This window comes from Panulirus ornatus, chromosome 2 (genome assembly GCF_036320965.1).
Source record: "Panulirus ornatus isolate Po-2019 chromosome 2, ASM3632096v1, whole genome shotgun sequence".
Lineage (NCBI taxonomy): Eukaryota > Metazoa > Arthropoda > Malacostraca > Decapoda > Palinuridae > Panulirus > Panulirus ornatus.
In genome coordinates, this window is record NC_092225.1 from 15,110,502 (window position 1) to 15,132,004 (window position 21,503).

The 21,503-nt window shown below is 46.4% G+C and overlaps 1 protein-coding gene across 5 annotated transcripts in view; it reads left to right on the plus strand.

Annotated features, from left to right (window-relative positions):
- Positions 1-21,503, plus strand: part of LOC139753649 (post-GPI attachment to proteins factor 2-like) — a 377,354-nt gene that overhangs the window by 80,092 nt on the left and 275,759 nt on the right. For all 5 annotated transcript variants that reach the window (XM_071670296.1, XM_071670276.1, XM_071670267.1 and 2 more), the window contains exon 2: positions 16,510-17,734. In XM_071670296.1, coding sequence (XP_071526397.1) covers positions 17,549-17,734 — 186 coding nt within the window. In that variant the 5' untranslated portion in view covers positions 16,510-17,548. The remainder of the gene's footprint in view (positions 1-16,509; positions 17,735-21,503) is intronic.

The window sequence follows — 21,503 nt, forward strand, 5'->3', positions numbered from 1 at the left end:
CTTTGATTCAAGAAGGGCACATGATAGCGCTACCTTAAGGATGAATCTAGCGTGACCTGGCTTGGGAGCCTCCTCTTAATGCCGGGTTATTTAACCTTCCTGCTGACATTATTGCCAATAAGAGAGAAAGGTGTTCACCTACGCACACGCAACTGTTGCTGTTGAACAAATGATAGTGGTGTGCGCTACGCCTCGCAGTCTGGTTACCAGCAGGTGTTCCTGGGTCCTCTGGTGATTAATTAGTGTGTGTGCGTTGGCTGTAGGCAGCAGCGTCCTTACCATCTTTATTCTCTCCATCTTAATTCATTTTCAGCTGCCTTCATATATATATATATATATATATATATATATATATATATATATATATATATATATATATATATATATATATATATATATATATATTCCTATTAGTCCACGGGGAAAATGAAACACGGTAAGTTCCCGAGTGCACTTTCGTGTAATAATCGTATCATCAGGGGAAATACAAGAAAGAAATATAATCGCGCAAAATTGTGATCCTTTCCAATATATATATATACAACGAAGCAGAATGATCGTGTAATCATGAGATACTCGACTGGTTGAAGATGAGTATACGATACAGTTGATGAATTAACCAAAGCTAAGTACCATTCCTGATTACTGGTATCCAGAGACACATTATGCCCAGAGCAAGACGGCACACACACAAGATGCGACAGACTTGACACCGAGGATGGGTGTGGCTTCTGAGGGTGGGCGTGGTCTCTTAACGTGGGCGGGGCGTCGTAACTGCAATAGCGGCATGTGATGAGCAGTGTGTGTGTGTGTGTGTGTGTGTGTGTGTGTGTGTTGAGGGAGTTGGGGTGAGGAGGAGGAAGAACTTTGTGTAGGTGGTTAGCGTTCCTGACCATAACACATCCACGGGCCGCCCAGGGTCGAGCGCATAAGTTCGAATCTTGGTTGCAGCCGTCGGTCCACAGTTAACCCAGATGTTCACCCATCCCCAAGGGGTTGGTCGATGAAATGGGTACCTGGCTCAGGCTAGGGTGTGTGTGTGTGTGTGTTCCCTAAGCACCTCCAACTTGAGGTTCCACTGTGGGTAAGGAGTTACCTTTTGACGGGGATGTACCATCATCAGCGGAGGAAGGAGTACACACACTCGTCAAAGACCTTCTGCCTTCAAAGGAACCCATTCTTTCCCTGGTACTGATTGTGACGCTGCCTTGAAGCTGCAAGGAAGAAAGAGAATTAGATTTCTTGTATATGACATATCAAAGAAATAAAAGGTTAGAAACTGTGTATTTTAAGCTATATTTACAGGAGAGAGAGAGAGAGAGAGAGAGAGAGAGAGAGAGAGAGAGAGAGAGAGAGAGAGAGAGAGAGAGACGGTGGACTGGCCTATGATCTGATGGGAAAGTGGCGGTCGCTCTGCCCGGCTAAGATATAAAATCTGAAGTGTACTAAAGACCTTCTAATATCCCATCTTAGGCTCAAGTGTATTCTAATCCTCCCATTAACGCTAAGGATCGTATTTCTAAGTTTCTAAGCGCTTATAACATTATAGAACCTGAGGTTTTGGGTGGCGAGATGACGATTATGTCAAATGTGGAAGCTCTAGTGTCCTGTGAAGATCACAAACCATCGTCATGACGTAGAGAGAGAGAGAGAGAGAGAGAGAGAGAGAGAGAGAGAGAGAGAGAGAGAGAGAGAGAGAGAGAGAGAGGTGTCTTATAATGAGACACGCCTCAGGCGATACACTACATGTGACACGTTAGTTTTACTATCCATGAAAAGTTTAACTGATATTGTTCCGGCTCTAGACCAAGTTGATGTCCAAATTGTGTTCGTATACAACACGACGACGTTAAAGAATCCCACCCAACATCCTACTGTAATAGTGTAGTGGTTTGTTTATATACACAGTGGGATATAAAGGGATTCAAACAGCAACAAACCAGTGGGTCCTTTCGAGTCTGTTTGCGATAGTAGAAGAGGGGAGGGCCATGCTGGGTTTGGGGGCTTGGGAGAAAGGGTTACTTTTAGGGGTGGGGAAGGGGAGGGTTGTCGTCCGGGGGTTAGTGGGCGCTGAGGAGGCAAGGGTAGTGCAAGAAGTTGGGGAGGTGGGCGGTGCAGGAGGCGAGGGCCCTGGAAGAAAGGGCCAGGCTGGGGTTTCGAAATCCAAGACGACCAGAGCTGCGCAGCCCATAATGAACGAAGCTTCGAAGCCCAGAATGATAGAGGCCTTCGAAGCCCAAAATGCTCGAGACTTCGAAGCCCAAAATGTTCGAGACTTCGAAACCCAAAATGCTCGAGACTTCGAATCTAGGTTTAAGAAGCTAGTTTCCCCAAGGTTGTGAGTGGTAGTGTATACAGCATTCCTTGTAAAGGTCATGATAGGCTTTATGTTCGTCAGACTAGGAAAATGAAACACGCGGTGGGCAATGTAACATAACAGTGCTTCCATCCAGCATAAACCTCTACTGATAATAATATAGACTGGGGAAGGGCGTTCTCCACTATAGAGACAAACTGTGTTCAGCAAAGAAATGTTGAGTATCATTTAGTCTCAAGTTCCTTTGATAACAAAAATAAGAAGAGACAAGGGGCAATTTAGATGTGATGAATTGATACCTAACCTGATGTTTTCGGAGGTACATAATTTCCTTTGTTGTCCAGCGGTCGTTAAAGATTGGTATAGTATTGTCACATTACATCAGGCCATCTCGCCCAGTCCAGTGTGTGTGTGTGTGTGTGTGTGTGTGTGTGTATATGATCAGTATCCTGTTCCTTTGTCCTAAGATGTCATATTAGGATGATCTCGCAGACGTTTCTACCTCTCCTCCTGTGATTCTTTGGTGCATTAGTTATATTCACAACATACTCTTACGTCATCATGCACGGCACGTACAATGTCAAGAGGCGAGGTAAAGAGAGTCTTAAAGGTTTCTCCCCATAACACACACATGATTACTGTATACACGAGGTGAGGCACGGAGAGCCTGGCGTGAGCTGAAGTGCCGGAAAAGCCACGGGAGTGTGTATGGGGTCTACAATCGTTTCTCAAGACAGGGATGACGATGTTAATGATCGTTTAGTCAGGCTGCTCGACAGAGGACTGGCAATGGGCACTGTATTGTATCTAGAGGCAAGGGGCACCAATTTGAATGCTCGAACTACATGGATGAGATTGCTCCCGAGTACACCAGGTAAGGTGATGGTTGAGAAGGTGATGGGATGCGCAGAGCATCAGACTTGGGAGGGAACCATATGGCTTCAAGGGTGGAAGAGGAGGTGTGGACCGGGTGTTTCCACTGAAGAATTTCTTTTAGAAATGCCGTAGAGAAAGATTTGTAACTTACTGATCTTGAAAAGCGTATGGTAGGAATGATAATGATACATTGTGGAAGATGTTGCGAGTATATGATGTGGGAGGCAAGATACCAAATGCACTGAAGAGGTTTTACCAGGAGAACAAGACGTGTGTGGGAGTAGGAGAGGAGGAGGAGGAGGACGCGTAGTTCATGGTAAAGGTGGGTTTGTGTCGAGGATGTGTTACGTCACCATGACCGTTTGATCTGTTCAGTGACGAGATGGTGAGGTTGGTAAATGCGAGGGTCTTTGAGCGAAGGCGCGTGTCTACGGTGTGTTGAGGAGGTTTAGGGCTTTGGAGTCGAGTCAGTTGCCGTTTGGAGGGAGAGAGAGAGAGAGAGAGAGAGAGAGAGAGAGAGAGTCCAGAAACTGGTGTGAAGAGTTGTGAGAGAGAGTGTGTGTGTGTGTGTGTGTGTGTGTGTGTGTGTGTGAAACGAGAAAGTTGTGGGTTAATGTGGACGAAGGTGAGGTAATAAAGTGCAACGGGGAGTGAGACAGGATGGTTTTGAGTGTAGATTTAAATGGTGAGGATGTGGAGGAAAACAGGGCTTTAAGTAAACGTGAAGGTAATGTGGCAGCAGATGGAATCATGGGATCTGTAGTAGGTCATGGCGTGGAAGGAGGAGCTAAGAAGGTCCCGAGTGTGCATTTAAAGGCCGTGCAGTAGGAGTGGTCAGTGTGCGTAAGGGCAAAGATGGGTACGTTTCAAGGTGTAGTACGACATACGGTGTTGTATGGGTGAGAGTCTTGAATTCAGAGGGAAGGAAGAGGTTGGATGTGTTGGAAATGAAATGTCTGCGGACGATGTTGGAGACGGATCGATCGTGTAAAGCCCGGCAGTGTCAGAGATGTGTGGTAGTAAGCATAGTCTGATCGTGGGCACCGACCACACTGTTGTGAAATGGTCAGAAATATGGAAAGGCTGAATCAAAAAGGACTGTTTATGAGGATAAATGTGGTGGAGGCTTGAAGGTATAAGGATCTCAAAATTGGATAGAACAAGTTAGATCTGTGTGGTATATGTGGGATGACGTGCTGCCAATGGGCCAAACCAGGGCGGATGAAGTGGGGAAGACAAATCAAGTAGTTTTTGGGGCTTGCGTGTGGATGGTACACTCTACTTTTAGTACAGTATACATGACAGCTGGAGACTGAGTGCGTGCAGGTGAGGCAATCTGTAAGATCGATGTGTAATTGTGTGTCACGGGAGGAGACTTTTACACTCGTGTTGCTCAGTCTTTTAACCTTGTATGTATGTGTCATGTCTCTACCATAGCCTAAGCCAGGTACTTGTTTATCGACCAGCCACGAGGGGAGGATGAAAACCTGGGTTGGCTATGGGCCGGCTGCCGTGCCCAGGATTCGAACTTGTGTGAACTCGCTTATCGCTATCTGTATTTATCAATCTTTATATATTTTTCTCCCCTTTATTCCTCAGTCTTGTTTTGCCTCCTCCCGTCTCGTGCCACACCCGTGGACCCGCCGCCAGCAGTAAGCTGGCTCATGCCTCCGTATCTCATCTGTGCCGGTGAGGTACAGCTGATACGACCCGGAGACGCAGAGACGAACATATCGTCCACCTAAGTCGTTACGTAATGGAGGATAGAGTAGGTGTGGGAGGTCATGGCATCGGAGGGAAACTAGTTATGTTGAAGCCTCTGACGAAGACTGCGAGACCTTTGAGCAAGATAGCATAACCCTTGTGTGAGGTGCCCTTTGATCTGCGGGTCAAGGCCAAAGGCTAAACCATCATCGCCAAGGGTCGTGCCGTCGTGGTTGGTTGACCCACTGTAGTTTTCTAAAATGGCCAGGGGAATCAGAGAATGGTGTCCCTGACGAGTGTCGGTGGGAGGGAGGGGCCTTCAAGATGGCACACAACATTGGCCCTGAGAGATGTGAGGGGCGCACTAACAGGGCAGAGAGAGAGAGAGAGAGAGAGAGAGAGAGAGAGAGAGAGAGAGAGAGAGAGAGAGAGAGAGAGAGAGAGAGAGGTGTCTATACTCTATGTTCCTCTTCCATTAACTTCATAATCACGAGTGACCTATTACTGTATACTCAAGGGGGTCCATTTTTTATGGCGTTTGTCTCTCCAGTGAATGCTGGGGGCGTGGTGGGTGCTGAGGTGAGAGGCGGCGGGTGTTATAGTGTGTGTGTAGGTGGGGGTGGAGAGGCTGTGCCCGGCTGGCTGAAGGTGGAGGTACTGTGTGACACCTTCCTCGTTGTACACCCTAACCCCCTACCAGACACACACACACACACACACACACACACACACACACACACACCCGAAATGGCCTTGATTGAGGCTTTTTTTCTTTCTTTACCCCCCCTTTTTTTTTTTTTACTGTGACGTCAGTCATTAGGAGAAATAAGAGTGTAAAACCCTATTTCTGTGATCATCATTATCAGAATACGAACAGTAAACACAAATAGTAATCACACACACACACACACGTACGAAATAAAGGTAATGTAGCAGCTCGAATGGTTACTTCTTATAATTTCTGGACTCATAATCCATAGAATAAGAAAAGATTATCCTTTTGCAGATATCTGAAAGATATCTGGTATCTTTATACTTTAGATCAGCAGAGAGCAAGTTTAAGCTCGAGAAAAAGCATTCCTTTGTAGGGATATGTTTGTGAATGGTGAGGGGCATGATGACAATGGTGAACACACACTGACCTGGGAGGACAAATGATTTGTATGATAGCGAGGGATTGTACTGGCGATGCTCAGTATTCATAGGGGAATGTGGCGGCTGCATCAATTGTCCTAGAGTACAAAGGTACGACTCCCGGATACAATGGCCTTCCCTTTGACCCGACCCTTAAGGATGTTTAAGGATCGTGCATGGTTGTGCTCAGACATCGTATCGTCATGCTCGAAGATCGTACCGTCGTGCTTAGTGATCGTACACGTCGTGTTCAAGGAGGGGTTATCGTAGCCGTCAGTTTCCTGTGCCCAGCATCAGGAGTGGATAGGATGTGTATGTTAGTTTCTCCAGAAGGGAGGTCATAGTGTTGTGTTGATTGGTTAAGAGGCAGTGTGAGCAAAGTGTTTCAATGGAGGAATTTGTGTCGGAAACACGCTTAACTGTGTGTGGCATTTATGGATGAGAAGGCGTATGATAGAGTAAAACGAGAGGATTTGTGGAAGGTGCTACAAGTATATGTTGCTAAATGCATTAAGGAAGTTCTGCAGGGAGAGCAAGGAGTGAGTGACTGTGTCGGGGAGGAGGGTGAATTGTATCAGGTGAAGGTAGGTCTTCGTCAAGGACGTGTGATACCACCCCAAATGTTTAATGTGTTTATTGATGGATGTGGTGAGGGAGGTGAATGCATTAGCCACAGAGTTAAGGGCAGGTCTACGGTATACTGGGGATTAAGTTAAGGTCATGGATGATGATTCGTTTGCGGTTTGTAGATGACGCAGCCCTGGTGGCAGATTTCAGTGGGAAACTCCAGAAGTTGGTAACAAGAGTTTGGGAGAGTTTGCGAAAGGGGATAGTTTAGAGATAATGTCATCAAAAGTATGGTAACGAGTTGCGGGGGGGGGGGGGGGGACAGCATGGCTTGAGTGTAAGTTTGTGGAGGGAAGACTTGAAGGAAGTGGAGGGCTTTAGGTACCAGAGAGTAGCTATGCCAGAGGATAGAACGTTGGAGGGCTAAAATGAGTCGTAGGGGAAGAGATGAGACTATGATCTTCGGTGCGTTGAGGAACGTGTAAGAGGAGAGGTCGTGGTCTGTCGTTGCATAGATGGGTATTTTAGAGACATAGAAATCCCGACGGTGTTGTATGATTCTACGACTGAATGCCAAAGGAAAGGAAGGGAGCAGACGTACGTGCTGGAGACGAAATGCCCGAGTAGGTTGCGTGGTGTGAGACATGTTGATCGTGAATGGAGTGATGATATAGAGTTGTGGTGCTGATACTGTGGTCGATATGGGGTCAAACTCTGTGGCTCAACGGATGGTAGGGTTCCCTAAGGCCTTAGGACCTCTGAAAGTCCAGTGGAGGTAGAGAGTAGGGGTCATTTGTGGGTGTTGTAGAGAATGATTGTAGAGTTGTGGCTCGTCCTGTTCTTTGATATATATGTATATGGCTTCTGTTACTTGTAGTCATATAGGGTCACAACAATGTTTGAGTAATATCGTGTTTTCAATTAGAAGCTGGTGAGTGAGAGATATGTTAACCAAATGGCCTCCTAGCTACGTCTCTTCGTTGTATATCAACTGACTTATATTTCTCTCTTCTGTCTCCCCGATGATGTGATTATTATACGAAAGTGCACTTGGGAACTTATGTTTCATTTTCCCCGTGGACTCGTAGGAATATATATATATATATATATATATATATATATATATATATATATATATATATATATATATATATATATATATATATATATAATCACGTGCAAAATTGTGATCCTTTCCAATATATATTAATGTATGCATGTGTTGTGTGTTAGGTACAAACGCATACATATACACACACAACCACACAGGCGAGCGCTCGCGTCTCACGAAGGTCGACTTGGTCAACTTATAATTATTCCTGGGGAACTGGGCCAGAAAATGAGCCAAGACACATTTCCCTTCAGTAGAGCTCGTATCCTATTGACATCAAGTCATTACCTTTCCTTGGTGGTGGCTGCTGTCGATCTCTCTCTCTCTCTCTCTCTCTCTCTCTCTCTCTCTCTCTCTCTCTCTCTCTCTCTCTCTCTCTCTCTCTCTCGCACATCTCATTTAGCAATCTATTTTTCCATTTATTGTTTATTTCTGCAGTAATTCTTGATTTTGTTTGGTGACTCGTGGGATTCATTCAGTATGCTGAAGTGATCCGGTTGCTTTACAGTTTCTAAATTTCGCAGTCAGTTTTGCCTTTGTTTTTCTATTAACATTGTCGGTTCCAGTCCCGGAAGGACGTCCCCATCGATGGTAGACCGTAAATACAGAGGTGGTTAGAGATAAAAAAAACTAGGAGAGAAAAGGTTTTGTTTTGAAGTGGTAAGGTCGTACTTGCTAGGAAAGACATGGCCAAAAGATTTCCAAAGCTTATCGGTGTAGGGAAAGAAACAGACGTCACAACGGCCCTCCCAATGTTCTCTTGCGGTGTTGGTATAACATTTACTGAGGAGTGCTGGTGTTGCCCCCTTCCCATCTACCTCTGGTACCTGCACCCACTACCAGTACACTACCTACCTCTCCACCACCACCGCATTACATCTCCCCTCTCACTCAATATGGGAGAGCCATTACCCTCCATCATCACCCATTCCCTTCCTTACTGTGGGAGAGGAACAGCAGTATGACCCCCTCGCCTTCCCCTCTCTCCCTGACTATGGGAGAGACTCGCCAGTGCAGTCACACACCCCCATGGTGGGAGAGTGTGACCACTACACGCTTGTTCTTACTACGGGAGAGTGTCACCGTCCGACGTATCCTTCACCCTTCTCCCTCACACACCCTGTCTCTCTTGCTTTATGTCAGAGAGGGAGAGAGAGAGAGAGAGAGAGAGAGAGAGAGAGAGAGAGAGAGAGAGAGAGAGAGAGAGAGAGAGAGCCAGCCAGCCCTGGACTGTCCCTCTCTCCTTTACCATGGGAGTGCACTCCCGGACCCTCTCCCACCATGGCTTGTACATACCACTACACATTCCTTCCCTCGCCGTGGGAGTGCGTCAGAACCAGCCCTCCCTGACTAGTGGGAGGGTTACAACTCCCTTAATTTCCTTCAGTATAGGAGAATGTTATCACCACAATTTTCCTTTTTCCATCATCAAAGGAGTAAGGCATTTCTTTCTCTCTCTCTCTCTCTCTCTCTCTCTCTCTCTCTCTCTCTCTCTCTCTCTCTCTCTCTCTCTCAATGGGATGGTCCCATTACCATACCTACCCTATCTCCTATCTCTTTTCCCCCAAGCAGGAAATGTCACCATCACGCCACATATTGTCACTATCAGTGGCAAATCCTTCCTCCCAGCTCTGTGGGAGGGGGAGGAAACCCCCCCCACACTCCCACCACACACACATACACACACACTCCCTCTCTTATTACTCGGGGGGGGGGGGGGGGTAGTTATCCAGGGATAGGGTGGTGTGGGTGGGGGGTTGAGTCAAATTGCTCCACAAATTATTTTTCACTTATGTTCTCAGCCGGGCGTCCAAAGCTTGCTTAAATGGATTCGGATCTCTCCTCCGCCGTGTGTGTAGTGTTTGTTGCTACGTCTTGTCATATTCATTCCGTTCTTTTGTAATCGTCTCTCCTCACCCTTGGCCTTAGCAACCGTTCCTTGCCTCTTCCCTGTGTTATGTATTTGTCATTCGTGTTTGGGGACTATCCCAGACCCCGCTGTGTATCATTCGACACGTTTCCATTTACACTATTGTCTGTTAAGATGCACAGTTTTTCTCGCCATATATCTCCCGTCTGTTACCGTCCGGTGGCCACTTCTTACACACCCGTCTACGGGTTGAAATATCCCCTTCCTCCTTCCCTCTCTCTGGAGGCGCGCACCTCATTGTCTTCCTCCTCATTCATATCCTTTGTTACTCCTGCATTAGGGCTGTAGCGCCCTCCTCACTCCTGCAGTCCTCATCCAGCCGGCCTACCACTCCTCCACTCTTACTAGCACCTCCCTCGCTCGAGCTTGCCAGCCAGCAGTGATCCACTACTCCCAGCCGCTCTGAATTCCGGCCTTGCGTCTGGTCGAGTCTGTGGACGAGGGTGGAGGTAAAGCCTCAACATCAAACACCTGCTAGATATATGAGCGTCTCTCCCCCTCTCCACCCACTGCCCTGCCTCACGTCACGTCTCTTCCCTTCCCTTTATCTTGCTCTTCCTGCTTCACCTCTCATCCCGTTATGGAACACCTCCTCGGGACATAATGTGTCGTTTGACCGTCCTTTACCCGGGCTGATGCTGTCGTCGAGCGCTGGTGGAGTGGACGGCGAGGACCAAGGAGTTTCCTGACTCTTTTATTACCTCCATGTCACTATAAAGTCATTGCTTTATGTCCACACACCCATGGTCGTCTGGTTTTTTGCCCCTCCTCTCTCTCTATCTCTCTAGGGGACCGTAAAGCAAATTCATTGTTCTAGTGGTAAAGCGTCTGTGTTTACACTTTGCTTACCCTGCGTGGCTGTGTGAAGACCTCAAAATATATGTCGCATTTCCGCTGTTTCTTTGGCTGAAAGAGTATGCCAGGATTGACACTTGTCCAACATAAGCGTCCCAGCATGGGTGAATGTGGAGTAGAATCTCTTCGTTTATCTTCATGTGACACCTCTGGTTTTGATATCTGATATTAGGTCGCTGGAGATAGAAGAGGCATCCGCTTTCCTTCCCTAGGTGGAATGAGCGAGACTTTGATGAGGCATCATCTGGTGCGTGTGTGTATTGACACGGATGATCGTCTCCAGTAGATCTCTCATCGTCCTACAGACCTGGGGTGATGACAGGTATACAGAGCAGAGGTTGATATTGCCAGATGTCTCCCAGTCAGAGACTAGTGGGTGGTAGAGTGTGCAGGTGTTTGGTTGGGGAACATCGGGCAGCATCTGCCTCTCCTCTCTCTCTACCTGACATCACCTCGGCTCTGCGCCACGTCAGAGGCCTAGGAGAAGACTTCTGCGATGCTGAACCACACCAACTGTTCCCTCGTCCCTTGGACATTCTCCACATCTCGTATAATCACACACACACAACACACACACCTCCTCCTCCTCCTCCTCGCATCTCACTCTCCTCCCTCTCCTCCTCACTGTTCACGTACCTCCTCACTCCCACCACTCTCATTTTCCGCCCCGAGGGATCCCTTACGAGTTGTCGGCGTATTCATGGCGGGATCTGGTCTAATTTGAATAGTGTCAGGTCGACGCCACCTCTCACTGGATACATTTGGAGGGCCATCTTAGTCTCATAATGGGATATTAGCGTGGAAGAGTAGAGAGGCTGCCGTTCGTTGGTAGTTTGGAGGTCGGAACGGTTCGAAGCGAGGAGCTCTTTTTTTTTTATTATTAGTAACCCAGAAATCCGGGAACGGGGAACTTTAAGGAAGGCAGGTGAAGGATGGCCGACGTAGTCAATGTCAAGGTGAGACCAACAACAGTTGCAAGGATCAGTGGATGATGTTGGACATCGAGCCTGCCTGTCTGCCTATGTTGGCGGGAGCCACGGCCAAGCGTGGCGTACTGGGTTAAAGGGGAGAGAGAGGGAGGGAGGAGAGAGAGAGAGAGAGAGAGAGAGAGAGAGAGAGAAAGAGAGAGAGAGAGAGAGAGAGAGAGAGAGAGAGAGAGAGACGGGGGGACCCCCGTCGTCAGCTCGATGGCGGCTCTTGTCAAATGACAAGGTTCAGGGGACGATATTATGACGGATTTTTCCGAAGGATTCGGAAATTCCGGTTAAAGGATGTTGACGCTTCCTTTTATGTGGGTGAAGCGACGTGTCAGGCGTAACCCCGCGAGCACGACGGTACGATCCTTGAGCGCGACGATACGATCCTTGAGCGCGACGGTACGATCCTCGAGTACGACGGTACGATCCTTGAGCGCGATGGTACGATCCTTGAGCGCGATGGTACGATCCTTGAGCGCGATGGTACGATCCTTGAGCGCGATGGTACGATCCTTTAGCACGACGGTACGATCCTTGAGCACGACGGTACGACCACGACGGTACGATCCTTGAGAACGACGGTACGGCCCTTGAGCGCGACGGTACGATCCTTGAGCACGACGCCACGACCATTGGGTATGATAACCCTGGCTTTTGACCCAACTGTGTCGTCTGAGGTCGAACCACTTTACCCATAGGTGGTGTACCGTCATGCCCCAGGGGGTCATGCAGTCGTACACACAAGGGGGGTCTACTGAAATAACCTGTATAGTGACGAACACTCTGATCCAGGATCTTGTGCTGGATTTTTGAGAATGATGTAAATTTCTCCTCCTTGAGGATGCTTGGTAAGAGAGGTCTCTTGCAGGTGCATATTTTCGTGGGTAAATTTTGCTTCTTTGTGAAGATAAGATTTTCGCTTCAGACGGAATGTTCAGTGTTGTATTTTTGCCTCAAATAAGAGAGGAGTAAAAAGATTCTTTCTTAAATGAAAATACAAATATACAACTCCCGTGGTGTAGCATTCACTGGCCGCCCAGGGTCGAGCGCTTAGGTTCGAATCTTGGTTACAGCAGTTGTTCCACAGTCAACCCAGCTGTTCATCCACCCTTAGGGGATGGTCGATGAAAAGAGTACCAGGCTAAGGTTTATATATATATATATATATATATATATATAGTGTTAATGAGATGGCCTTGATTAAGGCCTGAGCTGCCCGTACCCTCCATCTCGTCTAACATAAAAAAACACGTACAAAATCTACAACTGGTGATACACATTACGGGTTATGATACCTGGCCAATGTTTTAGATGATCAGCGTCACATGATTAAACCGCGATCATTTCAGGCTATGCACTTCAAGCCGAGAACATTCTTTTACCCAGCTCAATGCACCATTGTATCTGTGCGGTGTTAATGCACTGAGGTAATGAGATTGGACATTGCGAGGCGAAGTACTGGCCGGATTCCGTGGCATTTATTCCCGCGTGGATGATATTTTCATTACGTGAATTACATAGCGCGATGTACTAGTATGTGATAAAGATATGGATGGTTTATCATAGACTCGTGGTCGGTCATGTTGTAGGCGAAGTCAGAGACAGCGAGAGTGGGACGCGAGTTCGGACTCTGGCCGAGTCCGGTTTCTGCCTAAGTTCAGACTTTGTTCAAGTTTGGTCTTTGTCTAAGTCTCCGGTTTCTGCCCAAGTTGGGATTCTGTCCAAGGCCAGTCTCCTCCGCTCAGGTTAGGCTCCTCTCCCAAGTCCGGACTGTGTCCAATTCTGAGACTGTCGTACCACAACACTAGTGATCTCTGGTCTAATGATTAATATAAATGAGATATACAGTTAACTCTCTCGCAAAGTTGATATGATCAAAGTTCTTTATATCAAGAAAGTAATATAAAAGTTGCTAAATACATAAACCAGCTGAAGATCCTGATAATCCAGATAACAAATATAATGTATCCGAAATATTCTAAATTGCTGATAACCTGATTGATGAAAAAAAGTAGCTTAAGTCGCTAACGTTGTAGATAACCCAAGTTATAGATAGAAAATGTAGCAGAAGTCGCTAAGGTTTTAGATAACCCAAGTTACAGATGAAAGAAAAAAGATGTAGCGTAAGTAGCTAACGTTGTTGGTAACCCAAGTTACGGGTGAGAGAGAGAGAAAAAAAAGATATATTCGAGAGGTAAAAGATAGAGGCAGAGTTGCTGGAGGCGGAAAGTTGTTGATGAGCGAGGGAAAGTTTACAAGGGAAGGAGGAAGTTAATGACGAGACAACGCCCCGCAAGATGTCGGTAAGATAGCAGCGGCAGCAGTTGTCGAGTTAAGATAGCGAGGGCTGTTGCCAAGTTAAGATAGCAACAGCTGCTGCTGGTGACGTAAGAGAGCAACAGCTGTTGCTAAGTTAAGATAGTAACAACTGCAGCAGGTAACGTAAGATAGCGAGAGCTGTTACTGTTACAATAGCAGCAACTGCCGGCTGCTGATTTAAGATAGCGAGAGCTGTTGCCAAGTTAGCAAGAACTGCTGCTGACTCAAGATAGCGAGAGCTTTCTGAAAGTTCAGCTGTAAATGAATTCTTAAAGATACAGACACACTCGCTGAAAAAGCTACAGTTTCTCTATTTTTTCTTTAAGATAGCTCTAAATAAAAGTAACTCTAGATATAGATACTTCCAGATCAAGATAACTCGATAATCAAGATAAAGATAAGTCTAAAGATAGCTCTAAAGAAAGATAGTTGTGACTGTCTGGGATGTGATGGAAGACGTCCTTAAGGTTTTACTTTTAGTGTGTGTCTACGACGCAAGTTGGTTTTAGTGGCTTCTAAGTTGTAGGAGTCCAAAACCTACTAGGAATAATCTGTGGATTTCTTTCTTTACCTACCTGATAGTGAGTGTGTTACCGTATGGGGAACTCCGTTATACTTTTGATCTTATGATTCTTAGAAATTTATGGGGGTTGGATACGAGAAGAAATGTAGTTTCGTAACCGGAGATAAGTTGCTAAAGTAAAGGAGCATATGATGGATAAGGTCAGGCCAGCTTGAAGCCTCAAGGCCAGGTCAGCTTGAAGCCTCAAGGTCAGGTTAGCTTGAAGCATCAACGTCAGGTCAATCTGTAGCCTCAAGGTCAGGCCAACCCGTAGCCTCAAGGTCAGACCAACCTGTAGCCTCAAGGTCAGGCCAACCTGTAGCCTCAACGTCAGGCCAATCTGTAGCCTCAAGGTCAGGTCAATCTGTAGTCTCAACGTCAGGCCAACCTGTAGCCTCAAGGTCAGGCCAATCTGTAGCCTCAAGGTCAGGCCAACCTGTAGCCTCAAGGTCAGGCCAATCTGTAGCCTCAAGGTCAGGTCAATCTGTAGCCTCAAGGTCAGGTCAACCTGTAGCCTCAAGATCAGGTCAACCTGTAGCCTCAAGGTCAGGTCCAACCTGTAGCCTCAAGGTCAGGTCAATCTGTAGCCTCAAGGTCAGGCCAGCCTGGAGCCTCAAGGTCAGGTCAACCTGGCAGTCTTAAAGCTAAGCTGAATTTCTCTTTGTGATGCTCTTTTGTTTCATCCATTTCGTGGAATCTAATCATAAGAGGCAAATACTTGGCCAAAATGTGGCCACAGGTATTCCCTACTGGGACACTGTAAAAGAAGACTGTCGTACGTAAATGATTTACAGAACACACCCTATGTTTACAGTCAGTATATAAGTTCGTGTAGAGTAGGTGTCTATTTTTTTCCCTGGCGGTGTTGGTGGCAGGTGAAGAGCTCCGCGAAGTGGTGCTCTCAACTAGCAGACGTGTACATCAGGCGTGTGTGATAATTCGTCGTCCAGCCGGGAGCGCATCACCTCGCCAGCAACAGCCTGACGAAAAAGATGAATAAAAAATGATATGCAAATTAAAGATGATACGGGGCTAGTGTTTCTTGGCCTTCCCGAGTGGTGAGGTGATGTAAGAATAGATTGAAATTTGTCCCCAACTTTCGTCACTCTCGCGTATGCAAATGAAGACCTAAAGGAGTATATGTAGAGACGTGTCTAATGGGTAGTTCAAAGGCTCCTCCTGTATGTCTGGAACTTGTCTGACAAGATGTAACCGAGAAGACTTGAACCTGTATTGAACCTTGGTCCTCAGCACGTCGCAACAGCTGAGCATAAAAGATAATTTGGTCTCACTTTCCTCAAGATTCCTTTGTTGTCAGTCTCCCCCCCCCCCACCCCACCTTACTCCCTGTGTCTCTCTGTATTAACTTTACCTCGGTTAATTAGCAGTGTGAGGCACCGGGTTAAGTGCAGGTGGTGGAGGTGCTGGGGGTTTGGTTCGTGATAGGATGGCTGTTTGCAGGTCGACTGGTGGTTATGGCCTCGTACCAAAGGCACCCATGGCACTAGTTATCCCTGGTCTTCGGCAGGTCGCATCCCTGTTATACGAAGCTCCTGTCAACCCTCCTCATCCACCACACGACAGGGACTGTACCAGAAGAGGTGCGGAAGAGGGTGTGTAAGATCGTCCTCGGTGTCTGTCAAAAGGTACATAACACTAGCCCTCCCGACTCTCTCCAAACATCACCTGGATCTCGTTGAAGAATTCGAGGAGTTATTACATCATTCTCGCCCTCGTCGTCGTCACCTCCTGTCAACAGAGATCCCACGTCCTCTAGCTGCAGTTCGGTATATCCCAATTGCATCGAGCCTACACAAGTTTTTATTCACTAGTACAGAAGCAGCCTCCTCCCAGCCACTGTGAACGCCAGAAAACAACCTGTCGTGTTGTGTGAAAATTTTCGTTTCGTGCTCCCTCCTCTCCATGTTAGAGCCACGTTGACTTTATCGTCCGTATTTCCTTAGTATATTTTCAGTCTTTCGCTGCATTGTAGTCAATAACCTCTTTTATCGTATGTAACTATCAAACCGGAGTGCATTTAAAAAAAAAAGAACACTGCATTTTATTTTTTTTGACGTATAGAATGAAGACAAAGTTCCCTGTCAAAGAGATTTGATTATGGTGGAATATAAAATGTTTTTCCTTTTTCTCTTCCAGGATTGTAGACGTACATGGTGCAAGGATAATGTTGTCAGAATATCTCGTATTGATGCTCTGGTGACGGGAGGAAACCTTTCGAAGCAGGACGAGTTTAGAGGGAGCCTTGAGCGACCCTACTTAGCCCATCCCCCAACTCGAGAATAAGAAAAGTCATCTGTGTGTTGATCTAACAAGCGTGTACGAGAGAATGTCTTCGTGTGCAGACTCTGAGGAAAATTGTAGTCTTAAGATCTTGTAACTTGATTAGAAAAAAAAAAGAAAAAATTACGTAGGAAATTAATGGAACCCGGTGACAAAAAATTGTGAAAGTGTGGGACTGGAAATTAAGCAGAAAATGCAGTGAGGGGGAATAAATCTGTGTTCGGGTGGAAGAGTCGGTGTAAACTGTGGTCAGTGTGAACTGTGGTCAGTGGGTACAAGAACCAGCGTCTTGCTCGGTGTCCGGCCCAGTGTTCGCTTGTATGCCGGTGTGTCACGGGAGAGCTGTTGTCGCGGTCTCGCCTTCAGAAACTGGTTGGTTTTAGTCAGTGATCTTTCCCGAGTGTTGCCAGGGAGGAGGCACCAATGCCGAGGTAGATGTTTCCACGAGCAGTAGGTGCCTCTCCTGAGCGGTGGAGCAGTAGGTGCCTCTCCTGAGCGGTGGAGCAGTAGGTGCCTCTCCTGAGCGGTGGAGCTGTAGGTGCCTCTCCTGAGCGGTGGAGCAGTAGGTGCCTCTCCTGAGCGGTGGAGCTGTAGGTGCCTCTCCTGAGCGGTGGAGCTGTAGGTGCCTCTCCTGAGCGGTGGAGCTGTAGGTGCCTCTCTTGAGCGGTGGAGCAGTAGGTGCCTCTCCTGAGCGGTGGAGCAGTAGGTGCCTCTCCTGAGCCTAGCGGTGCCGCAGCAGGGGGTTACCTGGACGACTGTGCCCGCCAGCAGGGCCCACAGCAGCATGAGGGCCATGGCTCGGTGACGGGGACGCCGGCAGAGAGGCACCGTCACCCCAGGTCCCGAGGCATAGCACACACTACTGCGGCAGGAGGTGAGCGCCCGCCTGCGGGAGATGAGCGGAAGCATGATGCCTTCGTCGGTGCCTGAAGGGGAGCTCCGCGTGGCGCGGGTGCTCTTCACCATGCGATGGCGCCTCATGAGCCAAATCCTCCTGGCTCTCCCGGTCGTCGGCATGTTCATCTGCCTCATCACCTCCGTCATCTTCCACTCAGACCACATCAACAACACCATATGCAAGGTAAGTCGTCCCGATCTCGTGTTATTCCTCCCCTGCTTTATACCCTTTCCTCGTCTTCATCACCGCCTGACGCCACAGCATCATAGAGGCCAAGGGATGACAGGTATGTACCGTGGCGGATGACGTCTCATCTTGATCTTTTAACAACGACCCCAGACTATCCTGCTTATCTCGTGTGGTCATGATCATTCAGCCATACTTGGAGAATCACCTTAACCCGGAACGTACGTAAACTGTAACTGGATGGTGGTTTTTCAACCTCATTTCCTGTGTTCGTCTTTAATTCACCTTATTGCCAGCCTACATCTCTTCCTATGGCTGTGGCACACAGTTCTCAATGGGATTTCAATGCGGAAATAGGTTTGGAGATCACCTCCATTACGTAATAGTTGGCTCCAGCTGAAGAAAATTATTATCTGAAACTATGGACATAAAGCAGATATAAAAATTCCGACACTATCAGCGAAAATGACCTTTTGATTTTATATATATATATATATATATATATATATATATATATATATATATATATATATATATATATATATTATTATATATTATACTTTGTCGCTGTCTCCCGCGTTTGCGAGGTAGCGCAAGGAAACAGACGAAAGAAATGGCCCAACCCACCCCCATACACATGTATATACATACGTCCACACACGCAAATATACACACCTACACAGCTTTCCATGGTTTACCCCAGCCGCTTCACATGCCTTGATTCAATCCACTGACAGCACGTCAACCCCGGTATACCACATCGCTCCAATTCACTCTATTCCTTGCCCTCCTTTCACCCTTCTGCATGTTCAGGCCCCGATCACACAAAATCTTTTTCACTCCATCTTTCCACCTCCAATTTGGTCTCCCTCTTCTCCTCGTTCCCTCCACCTCCGACACATATATCCTCTTGGTCAATCTTTCCTCACTCATTCTCTCCATGTGCCCAAACCACTTCAAAACACCCTCTTCTGCTCTCTCAACCACGCTCTTTTTATTTCCACACATCTCTCTTACCCTTACGTTACTCACTCGATCAAACCACCTCACACCACACATTGTCCTCAAACATCTCATTTCTAGCACATCCATCCTCCTGCGCACTACTCTATCCATAGCCCACGCCTCGCAACCATACAACATTGTTGGAACCACTATTCCTTCAAACATACCCATTTTTGCTTTCCGAGATAATGTTCTCGACTTCCACACATTCTTCAAGGCCCCCAGAATTTTCGCCCCCTCCCCCACCCTATGATCCACTTCCGCTTCCATGGTTCCATCCGCTGCCAGATCCACTCCCAGATATCTAAAACACTTCACTTCCTCCAGTTTTTCTCCATTCAAACTCACCTCCCAATTGACTTGACCCTCAACCCTACTGTACCTAATAACCTTGCTCTTATTCACATTTACTCTTAACTTTCTTCTTCCACACACTTTACCATATATATATATATATATATATATATATATATATATATATATATATATATATATATATATATATATATATTCAATTACATTTTGTTGTCCCACATCACCTCATGCATATATGAGTATTAGAATACACAAATATTCATTTAACTATATACCCCAGCGATTATTTTAAACAGCCATTTACTTCAATGTGTTCAGGTAAATTACGAAAATTAAGCCCGTAATTTCATATTACTTTATTCCGAATTTGTGTAGGTATGAAATGGGTAAGTGTGGCCATAAAATGCCATAGACAGGTAAAATTAGGAAGCCTGAAAAGTTGATGGTCCAAATTTCCATACAGAATTCTAATCCGGGTCTCAGAGAATATTTTGGATTTCGTCTGTCTGCGATTTGCTCTCTGCAGGATAACTGCAAAATCCATCGTCCAGTCTTGTCAGAATTTGGTAGGACGAAACTTTGGAGGCAGACAAAAAACGCTGTCGATTTTTAGGGTCGAAGGTCAAAAGTTAAGGTCATCGTTGCTTTTTGAGTTCATTTTAGATATGATTTCGGCTCGGCGTAATCAGTCAGTCGGGTGGATTTCATCAAGATTGAGCAAGAGCGTTTTCCTAAGGACGAGAGAGAGAGAGAGAGAGAGAGAGAGAGAGAGAGAGAGAGAGAGAGAGAGAGAGAGAGAGAGAGAGAGAGAGAGACCCACATTGACAAGGTCAGAGGTTAAGGTCACTACCATTTTCATCCGAATGACAAAGCATGTTACCGGCACGTTGATTTAGTATTTTGTGCATGGCTGCTGAACGAGGACGCCAGATCAACTGGCCCTTTTTAACTACTGTCTCTGCCACCCTCCTTGGCCGCTACCTTCCATCATCTCCGAACTCCCTCCTTCCTCCTCTTGCGTCATTGTTTCTTGCTACCACGCCTGCTTCCTCCTCTGCCACCCTCTCTGCCATCACTTGAGACGCCGCCTCTGCCACGACTTCTGCCCACATCCCTGCCACCACATCATCCATCATCCCCCTGACTGTCCGAAGCATCATAGATTTGAGGCATCATCATAGATCTGAGGCATCGTAATTTCGAGGCTTCATAAATCTGAAGCGTCATGATTCCGAAGCATCGTAGGTCCGAAGCTTCACGATCCCGGAACGGAAAGGTGCTAAATGGCCCTAAATTTAGTGAAGTTCTACTTCTAACTTAGGTTAGTGATTGGTGATGTTTCCTGTTAATGATGCTTGAGAATTATAATGCTTCAAAATATCATTGTTATCTTTCATGTAGATTCTCAGTCAACTATAGTTCTATCTCGCTCAGATCGGTCATCAGGATTTTCACAATCCTTTTGTACCTAATCCATACATCTGATACTGCTTGTGATCCTCCACAATATCCTGTATCGTGATTGAATCCCTTCCGATCACTGGCGCCGTAATCCCTAGTCGCATATTCTAAAGTTAACTGGTTGAGAAATGAACGAGAAATTTCGGACACAGATGACCAAATATAAGCTGGCTTCCTACACTTCTTTTAGATTCGTCCCATTTTTTTTTTTTCCTCGCTCGATCTGTATCTCTTCTCGTTACAACTTCCTCAATAAACTTAGTCTCGGGATGGATTTCCCAGTAGGGCAAACCTGGTAAAGTTTATCGCCTCTAAAGCCCATGAATTTTTTTTTTTCTCTCTCTGCCTCACCATTTTTGTTTTTTAAAAACTGCTCACAAGTTTTCTCTCACTTTTGATGGCTCAGTAATTCCAGATGGTGTCACCGTAACCTCTTGTCTATCATGGGAACCTCACGTTACATAGAGTCCAGTCTACCTCCATGAAATAGGGAGTTCTGATCAAATACCAAATATTCTTCTCTCCTGGATAGGTTTTCCAATCATGCTTTAGGATTTATTTGTCCATTTACGAAGATTCTTTGAGTGTATGATTAACAGATCACGTTTTATAAAATCAAACTGATCAACTCTCCCGGTATGACCATAAAACTGGAACCCAGTTGCTTTACGCCGTCCTATTATCTCTTTCTCTCTTCTAAAGATATTACTTCGGTATCAGCTCTCGGGAATTGGATGCCATTAGCTACGCCACGTCATATTTGGGCTGAGCCACTTCGTCAAATGACTACTGTAAGGCCATGGGCAACTCAAGGAAGGGGACGTTGTGTTGTCTGTTTCTTTCCCTCCATCGCTAAGTTCTGGAACACTACCTTTTCATGTCTCTCCTGACACGAACGAACCTGATCCTTTTCATCAATAGTTTTTTCCACCACCACAAAAACTAGTATTAGATATCTGGTCGTTTTTGCCCCATTCTCTCCCCA